This window comes from Channa argus, chromosome 6 (genome assembly GCF_033026475.1).
Source record: "Channa argus isolate prfri chromosome 6, Channa argus male v1.0, whole genome shotgun sequence".
Lineage (NCBI taxonomy): Eukaryota > Metazoa > Chordata > Actinopteri > Anabantiformes > Channidae > Channa > Channa argus.
This window is the reverse complement of record NC_090202.1, coordinates 9200765-9213393: the sequence shown is the minus strand read 5'-3', so window position 1 is coordinate 9213393 and position 12629 is coordinate 9200765. Positions and strand designations below refer to the sequence as shown.

The following is a 12629-nucleotide window of genomic DNA, read 5'->3' as shown; positions in this document are numbered from 1 at the left end:
TAAGATGGCCAGTTTTCTCGCAGGACTAACGCAAACCTGCCATTAATAACTCGGGTCACAGACAGACAGACAGACAGACAGACAGACAGACAGACAGCAACATGAGACTGTGGATTGAAAAGTGCTGCCTTCAACGCCCCCGGATTTTCCAATTGGCATTTAAGCACCTGCTCTTAAACCAAATCAAAGGTGTCCTCTCTCCATTAATTAACTCTCTTTTGCCCCCTTTTTTCGGTAACCGATACTTATTGTACTTAGACATTTGTGTTAATTAAAGGAGGTAAGGTTTAAAAGGGTTTTTACATAATTTTTAAAGAATCCTTATCAGTAAAGGCTGTTAAAAATGTTTCACGCAGTGATGTCACATTACATTGTTAATTCAGTACATATGAGACAAAGAGTTATAGAAAAGAGAAACAGGAGATGTCATATTTCAACATTTTTCCAACAAACAACTGTATGCAAATTTGTGTTTGTTTCACATGTATAGCCCAGATAAAAATCTGGCTAAACATTTTAATTAAACATGTCTACATGTCTACCAGATAAATGATAATATGCGTATGTGTTGATACTAAAACTACTTCAAAATATTCACATCCTGATAGATGCCACTTTCTGTAATTGGAAAATTATAAACAGACTGCATGTCTGATGTCTGTTGTCATGGTAACATTTACCCCTCTGGATACCTTTTTCTTTAATTATAGTTTATAGTTTTGGCTTTATTAAAACAGCCATACTTGAAATGTTTATGGAGTGTCACCTTATATTTCAATAGAAAAAGAAAACAATAATTGCACAAAAGTTTTAGGTACCCCTTCACCCTAAATAAATATAGTTTAATTGTCATTAGGACCTCTAAGGTAGGCTTATCATAACAACTAAATATGCATCTAAAATAAAGTTATTTGTTGCCTACACAATGGGGTAGATTGTCAAATGAATTGAAAGATTTTACCCGAATATTCCAGTTGAGTAACATCATGTGACTTGATGTTCGTGTTTGATATATTTGTTTGTTACTTCAACGGACTAAATACTACTCATGAAGCATATTTTAGTCATGTATTCTTTACATTTTCACTAGCTATGCTCATTAAAAAAAATAAAAGGTCGCTCTTTTTGGCATAGCTGGGTTTCCGTAGACACGGAAGTAGTGTTTCACAAGCAACTATTAGGGCCCCGGCGTGACATTCATTTCACCGGGTTGTCGGAGTTGGGGGTTGTGTGTTAATAAGGAATACGACCACCCTGTAGTCAAAATGAGAGTACTGAAAGCGGGCCTGTCTGTGGCTAAATCGCATCTTTTGGCACCAGGAAGCGTCACCATTAAAAAGGTAACATGGGCCGCATTTGTACCAATTTGACGTCCAAAATCATGACCAGTCAAACTTATCTTCAGTCCTTCGCCTTTCACAATCAGTAAACAGACACTGGGGTTTGGATATTGACTTCCATGTGTACCATCTCCGCAGGTGCTCATCGATAGCTGTCGGTCATGCTCCTCTGGTGTCTTTCCAAACGACAGGATCCGCAACATTGGGATCTCCGCTCACATCGACTCAGGCAAGACCACCCTGACCGAGCGTGTCCTCTACTACACCGGCAGGATAGCAGAAATTCATGAGGTGAGCAAAGGTGTGTGTGTGTGTGTATATTAATCGAGCTGTTGATCTCAGGTGACAAGTGTGCGGCTACAAGGTTACTTACCCCACCTAGAACCCCAGATATTAACCAGTGTTAGTATTAAAACCAGTTAGCAAAAACAACAAACAAGCCGTAGGGTTGTTCTGTTTGTGGTTGTTTAATAAAACTAAAGTGTATTTAAAAAATAAACCACTTGAGTTGGTCACCAATAACTAATTACAATGAAAGTTAATGGATAATGACAGTAAGCTTGCCTGTTTGTAAATCAAGTGATGATTTGTTTTCCCCTGTGATGTGTAGGTGAAGGGCAAGGATGGTGTTGGAGCCACAATGGACTCTATGGAACTGGAGAGACAGAGGGGCATCACCATCCAGTCAGCTGCTACATACACTATGTGGAAGAACCATAACATCAACATCATTGACACACCAGGTACTGTTACATAATCTGAGTCCAACAGGGACATTTTTCTCATTTTGATCCACTGTCAGTGGTGGACTGTAAATGAGTAAACTCACTCTATTTCTGCATTTGAGGTTTATCCACTATAATTGATTGCTTCAAATTTTGCAATGCATTACACTTCCATTCTGCTATATTTGTTTGAGACAGGGTTTAAATCTGTATCAACAGTATATAAAACATTTACAATGATTGTTGTATTAAATTAATTATTCTTATAATTTTCAATCTGAATAATTTTGACATTTACAGTATTGATCAGGCAAAACAAGACATTATACCCGTGTCCCCACTTTGTAAGAAAGAAAAGTTCAGTTTTTTGAGTTATGTGCTAAAGTAGGAATCAACAAACTGACTTGTAATTTATTTAGGCACTTTGCTGTTGTGGTTTGGACGTATAACAGCATCTAATGACACCAGAAACAATGAATTTATTAATATTTTATTTGAGCACAAGTAACAGTGTATTTCGTTTACTTTTTATAAGGGAAATGTTGCTTGTTTAAAATGTATTCAGTGAAAATAGGTCTGATTTTAAACTGATTATTTCTAAATTGTTAAGTGGAATGTACAAAAATATGATGCCAGGCCCATCACTGAAAATGTGTCCAGAAGCATCTCTAGACGCTTTTTCACAGCTACTGTATATCATAATGAAGGTGTAGCTGCAGTTAAATGTTCAAATGACTCAGTGGTTAATGTAATTGTGACCTAACAAAATGCCACAGAAAATAGGTGTTCTGTAATCTGGTGTTCCTGATTTTGCATGACACCTGGTTTGTGCACATCGTGCTCATTATCTGTTAACTCTACTATGTAATAAATGCAAAAGCTTGTCCACAGATCCTGCAGAAGATACTGCAGAAGTTAAAAGAAATCAAGAAGTGTTGCCAGCTCCAGCAATTTCATAAATCACTTGTATTTTCATATTTACAGTATTTTCGTTTTCTAATGTCATCGTTCCTGATGTGTTCCCAGGCCATGTGGACTTCACTATTGAAGTGGAACGAGCACTGCGTGTGCTGGATGGAGCCGTGCTGGTTTTATGTGCAGTCGGGGGGGTCCAGTGTCAGACCATGACAGTGAACAGACAGATGAAACGCTACAATGTCCCTTTTCTTACCTTCATCAACAAACTAGACCGCATGGGCGCCAACCCTGCCCGAGCCCTCCAGCAAATGAGGTTCAGCATACACATGGAGATGTTTACATGCCTACCAATGCATCAATGCATCTGATCACTTACACAAATGATTGCGCTATAGTCTTTTTTTTTAGGGGAGATATTAAAAACAACAAATTCTAATCTCAAACAAAACCTCATCTTGTGAATGTGTCTGTCAGACTGGTTGGTGCTGTATGTTTATAGTTCCCTTCACCCAGCAGACATGGTCAGTGGTTATTTAAATGTAGTATAGACAATTTGTAAAGCGAGAAAAACAATTATTGTTGAAATGTAACATATCGGTAAAAAAACCTAGATTCCAGATCAAATCAAAATTGGACTAAAATCAGGATATTTTGCACATCTCTATTTGCATTTTAGTCTGCTTCACTTCATCTTCTACATGCATCCAGTATTCCTTGCCTAAACTGTTGCTACTTTAGTTTTAAGTAAACCAACAAAAAGACATTGATACAAGAACCCTATGCACCTCAGTGCTTAAGGCCACAAATAGTAACTGAGTCGACTTCCATGTTTTTGTCTTTTAGTTGCATCACTAGTTAACATGAAATGATACATTCCAAAAACATTGTTGTAAGCAGCTGTGGTTTCCTGTTGCTTTTTTTGTTTCCTAATTTTTCACACTTAAACTTTGATTTCCTATTTCTTTAGAACTAAACTGAGCCACAACGCGGCCTTTGTAAACATTCCCATTGGCCTGGAGGGGAACATGCGTGGCATCATTGATCTTGTAGAAGAGCGAAGCATATATTTTGATGGTCCATTTGGGTAAGGCAGTTTCCTCTGGTGGTATTACCATTAAAAATCGGTTTATCTAATTTCATTGTTTTTATTTGCACTATAATTGACAACGCCTTATATTACACTTTCTCCTAAATTGTGCCAGAAGTAATATTTTATTTTACCATGAATTAGTAAAAAGTAATGAGATGACTTTGTTATTGGCGCTGTATAAATAAAGTTGAAAGTGACCTGCAGCTATCAGTTTGAGTATAAAATGTAATCCCGTATTTACAACTTCTGAGTTATGACCTCGAACAACATAACACTGATTCAGGTGTTGTCTTTCTTTCTGCAGTCAAACAGTCCGCTATGATGAGATTCCGAGAGAATTTCATGCTGAGGCTGCAGACCGGAGGCAAGAACTGGTGGAGTGTGTGGCTAACACTGATGAAACCCTGGGAGAGATTTTCTTGGAGGAAAGAATCCCTACTAATGATGACCTGAAGGTTTGTGTCTTTTGAGGAGGAAGGACAAGCAAGGACAGTATAGCCCGTGTGTGTGTCCTGCACATGGAGCTCTTTAAGATAATTAATTTCTCAACGATTTTGTGATATTACAAGTGAACACTACAGGCACAGCAGTGCTTTAGGCAAGCGACCTAAATGCTAACATCAGCAGCTGACTTGCCAGCATGATAAAAAGATAAGGCATTGCCTCATCATTCAACATACATTAAAAATCAATCAAAAAGCCTCAAGCTGCATATGTACACTGTGACATCAAGTGTTTCATGAATGAAGAATGAAAACATAATAGAGCAGGAAACAATCCCTGTGTCTGTTGTCATGTTCCATCTTCCAGGCGGCAATCCGCAGAGCTACGGTGCAGCGTCTCTTCACCCCAGTGTTAGTGGGCAGTGCACTGAAAAACAAGGGTGTTCAGCCTTTACTAGATGCTGTCCTGGATTATCTGCCGAACCCCACTGAAGTAAAAAACTACGCTATTGTCAGTGACGAGTAAGTAGCGTTGTCCTTGCATTAGCAGTTTTGCTCAAGTAATAAAAATATAAAAAGTTCTTGCAATATTTTGTGCACTAATGTCAATGTGTCTACTTTGTTAGAGATTCGAATGAAACATCAAAGGTGCAAATGGACCCTACCAGAGACTCTACAAAGCCCTTTGTTGGTCTGGCCTTTAAACTGGAGGTGATAAATAAGATCTGTGTTGTCTTTGTCTGCAAATTGCGCAACAGGAAAGTCTCAGTGTCATGCTGTGTTGTTAACAGGCAGGGAGATTCGGGCAGCTGACGTATGTGCGGGTGTATCAAGGCTGTCTGAAGAAGGGGGAATACATCTACAACACACGCACAAGCAAGAAGGTCAGAGTTCAGAGGCTAGTGCGACTCCATGCTGATCAGATGGAGGTAAGAACAAACCAGAACACGAGAGCAGCCCGTCAGAATTTTCCATTAGTTTATTTAGATTTCAAACAGCTGAACACCATGATCAACACAATTAAGTTCCTCTTTTGGCTTCAGTCAAGTGTGTAGATAACAACCACATCCCCTGTGACACCAGAATACTCTGTTACCATGTTCCATCAAAACAAGATATGAAACTTCATCATTACCAATGATAATAAAATTAGAAATGCAAAATTTGGCCTTCATACTTTTCCTTTTGATGCTTCTCTATTAATGTTGTTTCAGGATGTGGATGAAGTTTATGCAGGAGATATTTGTGCTCTGTTTGGGATTGACTGTGCTAGTGGAGACTCCTTTACATCCAAGACCAGCTCTACTATTTCCATGGTGAGTCGTTCTATCCTGTCTAAAAGTTTCTGTGAGTGAGCTATAACCTGCTCATTTATTAAAAATCATTTTGGAAATGATTCTTCATTTCTTGTTTAGTCTGAGATGAGGATAATCTTGTTTTCATGTTTTATCACTTTGTACAATAGGAGTCTATTTACATCCCAGAGTCTGTCATCTCAATGTCCATGAAGCCAGCCAACAAGGTATGAAAAAAAAAAAAACTTCCCTGATCTGTATGTGCTGTAAATCCCTAACTATAAAGTATAATTTGCTCCGATGACTCTTTGCCTTTCTTCATTCATTTGTGTCTGTGCAGAATGACCTGGACAAATTCTCCAAAGGTATCAACCGTTTCACCAGAGAAGACCCGACATTCAGAGTGCATTTTGACACAGAGAGCAAAGAAACGATCATCTCAGGCATGGGCGAGCTGCATCTGGAAATCTATTCACAGGTATGCACTGTGTAAGCAAAGGATGGACTTCATCTTAAATACAAGATGTAGCAATAACTTGGTTTGATGGGCCAGTGGATTCAAAAACATAATGTGCCTTATTTGGCTGATACTCATAGTGTAGTTTAAATGGTGGTAAGTGGTATAAAGCTGCAAGGAGATTTTTCTCTAATAGAAAAATATAAAATATGCTAAATTAATATATCAGTCTTTACAGGAACAGTCCATTTACAGTATAAATTTTCTCTGGTTAATTTGAACTTTTTTTTGTTGTTGTTTGTTTGTTTCAGAGGATGGAGAGAGAATACAACTGCCCCTGTGTAATGGGAAAGCCCAAAGTAGCTTTCAGAGAGACCATCACCGCTCCTGTAACGTAAGTCCTAATTTCACGACCATAACACAACAACAAGTTGAAACTGTGGCAACATCTGTATAAACCATTTAATGGAACTGAAATGCAACAAAAAAGCAGCACAATGTTACAATATCATGTCATTATATATGATGGCATAACTAAATGATAGTAGTGAGTCCACATCTGCATAGTTTAAAGGATTTGTGCATCGACAGCACACCCTGCTGTAGCACTTGCAGCTTCTTCGTAAACACACTGATGTTTTAATATTTGAATTCATAATGTGAGCATAGTTGTAATAGGAATGTGATGAAAGTCAGCCGTTTAGGGTGTGCCTGGAGGTTTCTCACAGTGGCAGCGAGGCAGCTGTTCCATCTGCAGCACTTTAACTCCCTCTGAAGGCGACCAGGTGAACAACAGTTTCCAGTGAAGGATTTCCTGCCAAAATACACATTGTCATGGTAACATGTCAGCGATAAGTGCTGGAGCTCTTCTCAGCCTACTGACATACCAGATAACAACTGTTGACATGAGTGGCTACTTTATAAACTGCTCAGTGTTTTATTCCCTCCAGGTATTGCATAATGTTGAAATTGCAATAATTAATTCAACCAATCTGCCCTGAATTGTGCAGCCTCACATTTTAAAACCTCAGAAAACATTGCAACATACATGGCAGTTATTTGTTTGTTTGTTTTTAAGGAAAAGCAGTCAAAAATGTAGCCATCTTAGGCCCCAACCATCAGGTAAAGGTCCCCAAAATCGTGGCGAAACTGATTATTTACAGCTTTATAAATGTCTGGAAGACATTTCCTTTCTGTTTCATACATGTATTATGAACGTACTATATTAAACATGAATTTTAGTTGCATACAAATAATTAATGTTGAACATTAACACACACACTTACTATACACAACTGTATTAATAAGTAGTGGCAAAGGGATATAATAATACTGTATTTACCTGGGACACAATGTCATGGAGCAGTATCGTATAGTCAAACTTCAGCTGCTCGTTCTCAGTTTCCTGCAGCAAACAAGAGAAATATAAAGACAAATGATAGAAACTGAGACCAAATCGAATGTTACAGGCTTAGGTCTCACTGCATATTAATTATGAATTGTGCCCTTCAAAAGGGGGATACTTATTCAGTATGTGGAAATAATTTTAAGTCACAGACAATTATGTTTTATTTAAATAAAACTTCTTGGGTTTTACATTAACTAATATTATCATTTAAGGATTCTGATAAAACTACCTACCAGCTGCGTAACGTTGGCCACCTGAGCCACATTATACAGAGTGTTTTCAGTGGATTCATTCAGCATGACGAAGCTGGCGGCCACGATGCCCAAGTGCCAGAAAGGCTCCATGTCTGGCTCTATGTTTCCGTGGCTGTCTGTCAGTGTGTTATGAAGAAAGTTTATATTTATGCATAGTTAATGCATATTTCAGAATGTTACATATATCATATATCAACTATGTGCTCATGATGTACAGACGATACAGTTTTAACATTAGTTATGATGGGAATTATTTGTGTTCCATTAAAACTGATGAACTGATGAGGTTTTTAGGTTAAGTCATCTTCACCTAAAAACCACAAACCTAAGATTGTTGAAATCCCCAAAAAAGGCCATTTCAGCCAGTGTTGTGCAATTTCTGACTTTCTGTGATTATTAGCAACAGCTGTAGAGTGTTTTATTTATATACCTGGCAAATGCTGCGCTGACAGGCTTTGGCTCATCTTGTACTGTTGATACAAGGTGTCTTCTTGAGCTTTAGTGTTGATTTTAAGGAGCTCCTCACATGAGACCTGGACCTCTGGGGAGTTCAGCTTTTCTCCCCTTTGAAACAAAACCTCTGCGGAGCATTTCTCTGTAATCTGGATGATTTTTTTAATATTTTAAAGATTGAATAAACAATTGATTAAAGGCAGCAAATGGAAGAAAGTAGGGTTTCATAAAGAAGTTGAATGGAGCATACAGAACAAAGGCGTAGTCCAAGTGTTACCATGGCAACCAGTGAGTCAAGGTTGCGCCACACTGTTGTTTATATTATAAGCCTTCCTTTATCTGATGGTTAGTAAATCTTGTCAAACCTAGTCAGACCTGCTCACCATAAAGCCAGAGATTATTCAACTATGTCCTTTATACTAAAACTTATGCCTAAGATTTGCTTGGAAAATGTTTTCGTAATCATAATGTGAATGCAATGCTATTGACTCATGAAGATACATGCAGCTAAACATGAATTATGCCTATGCCTTGTCAATTTAGAAGTCGGATAAACATGAATAAGGTTTAAAGTAAATCTTTCAAAGGTCATCAGCTGAGTCCTGTAGTTGTACTCCGTGTCACTTTTTAACATCCTGGCAGGGACAGGTGTGAGGCACAAAAGACCAATTCAGAAGTAAAACCTAATCTAGGACACATTTGCGACCGAATGTTTGCTTTTTAACTCGATGTTAAATAAGTTGGTGTATCATAATTATGCAGTGGACACTGTGTCAACGTGCAATTTAAGAAACAAACATCTGTACATACATTGCGGATGAACTCCTGCACTGAGATCTCCAGCTGATACTTTCTGCCAGAGTCTGCTACATCCTAAAAGAGAAATCATGAGCAGTCATGTTAGAACTTTAGTTCCATCACTCTTTTGTGTGAGGATGTTATACAGCAATAAAAGTCGAAGGCCAGGTCTCTACAGTAAAGTTTATCCCACCTCTGCATGTCCGCTGTGGACCTGGTGCAGTCCGAACAGCCTGTATGGTGAGCCGTAGCGGGTATTGAGATAGTGTTGGACCACTTTAGCTGCCCTCTGAGCAGGGTAGTGACTGGGGTTCAGCTTGCCAGTTGCCATCACATCCTCCACAGCCTCCTTCTCTACTACTATGGCCTGCTGTTAGTGTGGAGAGAAACACAGCATGTGCGACGTGGAAGGAAACAATGAAGAGCAAAGAGAAATGAGAACAGAAGTTGCTGCAGTGGGCAGGGGATTGGCTTTTAGTTCCTGAAGGACTTTGACCCTTAGGTGTCAGCAGGGTAAAGTGTTTCAACATCCACTGACAAAAGTGGAAACAAATATGTGGAAGTAGAGGAGCTGTACCGCTGAAAAGGTGAATGGGGAGTTAAATGAGAGAGCTGAACTTGCCTGTATGTGGTGTGGAGAGACTTCCTGCAAAGTTTTATCTGTTCGGTGTTCAGTCTGCTGCTTTTCACGCAAGATTACTTCCCACTTCCTCTGACGCTTTAGAGCTTTCTAAGATCTGCCCCTTTTTTAAAGAGACAGTTCTCTTTTCTGTTTTCTTTGTTTGTTTGTTTTTTTTTAGTATCCTCTCTACTCAATGAGCTTTGCATCACATAAAATAGAAGTAGATGGACCCTTAGTGTTTTCATTCGTTCATTTAACTTCATTCTTTTTGCAACTAAAATATAATCTGCCATTTTACACTGGTTTCATAGAATAGGTAGGTAGATAGGTAGAAATACGGATGCACAACACATTAACTACATAGACAAATGTAACAAATTCCACATTGATCACTGACTGATACCTGTAATATTTTTAAAGTAGGAGACACACCAGAAAAAATGGCTCAAACATGACAAATGGTGTCACTTGCTCCAAAATGTGGATGTTTTGCTTTCCCATAGGTTTGACTTCACTCATAAGAAGCAGACTGGTGGCTCTGGGCAGTACGGTAAAGTGACTGGGGTCCTCGAGCCGTTGGAGACAGAGCACTACACCAAGCTGGAGTTTGAAGATCAAACTGTTGGAACAAACATCCCAAAGCAGTTTGTACCAGCTGTTGAAAAGGTTTTGCAGACCGTAACTTTCCTCAAGTAACATGTGTTTTAAAACTTAATTTGCTCAACTTTCTACCTCTCTTCTTGACTGTCATTCCTTCAGGGCTTCAGAGGGTCCTGCGAGAAGGGACCCCTGAGTGGGCACAAAATCTCAGGTGTCAGATTCCTCCTGCAAGATGGAGCGCATCACATGGTCGACTCGAATGAGATCTCCTTTATCCGTGCAGGAGAGGGCGCTCTAAAGCAAGGTGTGCATTCAATCACATGAGATTACATCAGTTGTTGTTTCATTTAATCTTCATTCTGCATGTGCTTCATATGTAATGTGCTCTAATGCTGCCTTTTAACGTTCTCTTCACAGCTATGGAAAAGGCACACACGATCATCCTGGAGCCAATCATGTCTGTGGAAATTGTGGCACCCCAGGAGTTTCAGGGAGCCGTCATTTCTGGTGTAAACCGTCGTCATGGTGTTATCTCAGGACAGGATGGGGCTGACGGTTTCTTCACTCTCTATGCTGATGTGAGTCCTGTTTACACACGCAGCATGTATCTGCAGTCTTTTATCGTGCATTATGCGTTCTCATCCATCACAAGCATTTGTGTGGCACTGATTTCAGCCTGTTTCTCCCAACAGATTCCACTAAATGACATGTTTGGCTATGCAACAGAACTACGCTCCTGTACTGAAGTAAGTTCAGCTGTGGACAACCTGGAACTTACTTGCATGTAGTCTGAGGTTTAAATCAAACAAGACTAAGCTGCATGAAGCCTTTACACTAACCCTATCAAAATCATTTTCCTAATAGAGACCCAATAGTTTGAGTCTGTTGAGGAAGAAATAAATAGAAAATAAAAATTGAGGACTAAGGGGCATGACACTACTTTCTATTGAATAGTATCTAAAGTCTTTGTGTCAGAATTGCCTGCATGTTGCATTGGAGGGGAACAAAAGGACAAAACAGTCTATAAACCAGTCTCTGCTGAAAACACACTTATTAATGCTGCAATTACCGAAGCATGAAGTATCACTATCCTGGTAAGAAAGTTTTAGTGAGGAAATGAAACTTAAACTGGGAAAGAGAAGGGACAGAAATACAAAGATTCAGACATGTGTAGTACATTCTCATTTCTTTTATCCTCGTTTATTCAGGGAAAAGGAGAATACACCATGGAGTACAGCAGATATCAGCCCTGCCTGCCAGCCACACAAGAAGAAATCATTCATAAATACTTGGAGGCTACCGGGCAGCTCCCTGCAAAGAAAACCAAGTGGAAGAACTGAACTGCTCTGTTGAACTGCTAGTCTTTAAAATGACCAACATCCGTCTTTTTAGACAAATCTTTGGCTCATCATCTGTTACTTAACAACAAAGCTTTATTTAACTGAGCCAAACAAATCATACCTTTGATTTATAGTTTCCTGTCTATTGCTTTCCCCCTTTGAATTACTGTATTTATTACCTGGATTTTTGCACAATTTGACCTCTATACTCTGCAGCCAGCATTGTGCAAGATGGTGGTTATAGTCAAGCAAGATCTGTGTATTGTTGTGAGCTACAGTTATATAATGACCTTTGTACTGTGTACAGAATGCTCTTAATATAATAAGGATTGCAAAATGCATATTCTTTGAAAGTGTTTTTTTTTCCTCTGCAAATACTTATTTCCTAACATTCAATCAGAAATGTCTGCCGTTTGTGCAGATATTTAACACTGATTAGTTACACAAAAAAATTACCAAATCAAAACTGGTAAAAAGTACTTCAATCTACTGTAGTTCTTTCTCACCTGTTCAAAGATCACTGCTTGCTTTTGCATCTGAAGTATGGCATTCGGATGAGTTGACCTGTCCGCCGAGGCAACTTCAGGCCCGATCGTCACACTTTGGCTCCAAGTTACCCCCATTAACACAGAAAGAACAGCAATCGTTACAAAACCCATTTTTCTGTGTCCTAAAACAAAGATGCTATAGAAAAAGAAAAACACTTGTGTGAAAGAGCGCAGGCAGGGACCCTTGTTAAGTGTGAGTTATGTAATGAGGAGGAGGGGATGCAGAAGAGATTGTCCAGATCCTGTGTTCTTCCTGGCACGATTTGTTTATTTCTTTTTCTCTTAACTAAACAAACCGTTCCACTGGTATCTGGCTCTGTTCTCATGCAAGTTTTCAG

General features: G+C 39.0%; 2 protein-coding genes across 3 annotated transcripts; one reads left to right on the top strand and one right to left on the bottom strand.

The window, feature by feature from the left end:
• The first annotated feature begins 1157 nt into the window (after window positions 1-1157).
• Window positions 1158-12082, top strand: gfm1 (G elongation factor, mitochondrial 1). The gene is made up of 18 exons (XM_067506289.1): window positions 1158-1340; window positions 1479-1631; window positions 1951-2083; window positions 3092-3296; window positions 3951-4067; window positions 4378-4528; window positions 4884-5038; window positions 5143-5227; window positions 5308-5445; window positions 5731-5832; window positions 5982-6038; window positions 6152-6289; window positions 6580-6662; window positions 10307-10469; window positions 10563-10707; window positions 10821-10981; window positions 11096-11149; window positions 11612-12082. The coding sequence occupies exons 1-18, from the start codon at window positions 1266-1268 to the stop codon at window positions 11741-11743; spliced, it is 2247 nt and encodes a 748-aa protein (XP_067362390.1). The 5' UTR covers window positions 1158-1265; the 3' UTR covers window positions 11744-12082.
• Window positions 6717-12402, bottom strand: lxn (latexin). Of its 2 annotated transcripts, none has more exons than XM_067506293.1 (7): window positions 12250-12402; window positions 9375-9551; window positions 9194-9256; window positions 8361-8532; window positions 7910-8046; window positions 7611-7673; window positions 6717-7082 (listed from the first exon to the last, which is right to left on the bottom strand). In XM_067506293.1, the coding sequence occupies exons 1-7, from the start codon at window positions 12400-12402 to the stop codon at window positions 6969-6971; spliced, it is 879 nt and encodes a 292-aa protein (XP_067362394.1). In that variant the 3' UTR covers window positions 6717-6968. The 2 variants fall into 2 exon arrangements, with proteins under 2 accessions (XP_067362394.1, XP_067362395.1); XM_067506294.1 differs by lacking the exon at window positions 12250-12402 and adding an exon at window positions 9804-9932.
• Window positions 12403-12629: the final 227 nt, after the last annotated feature.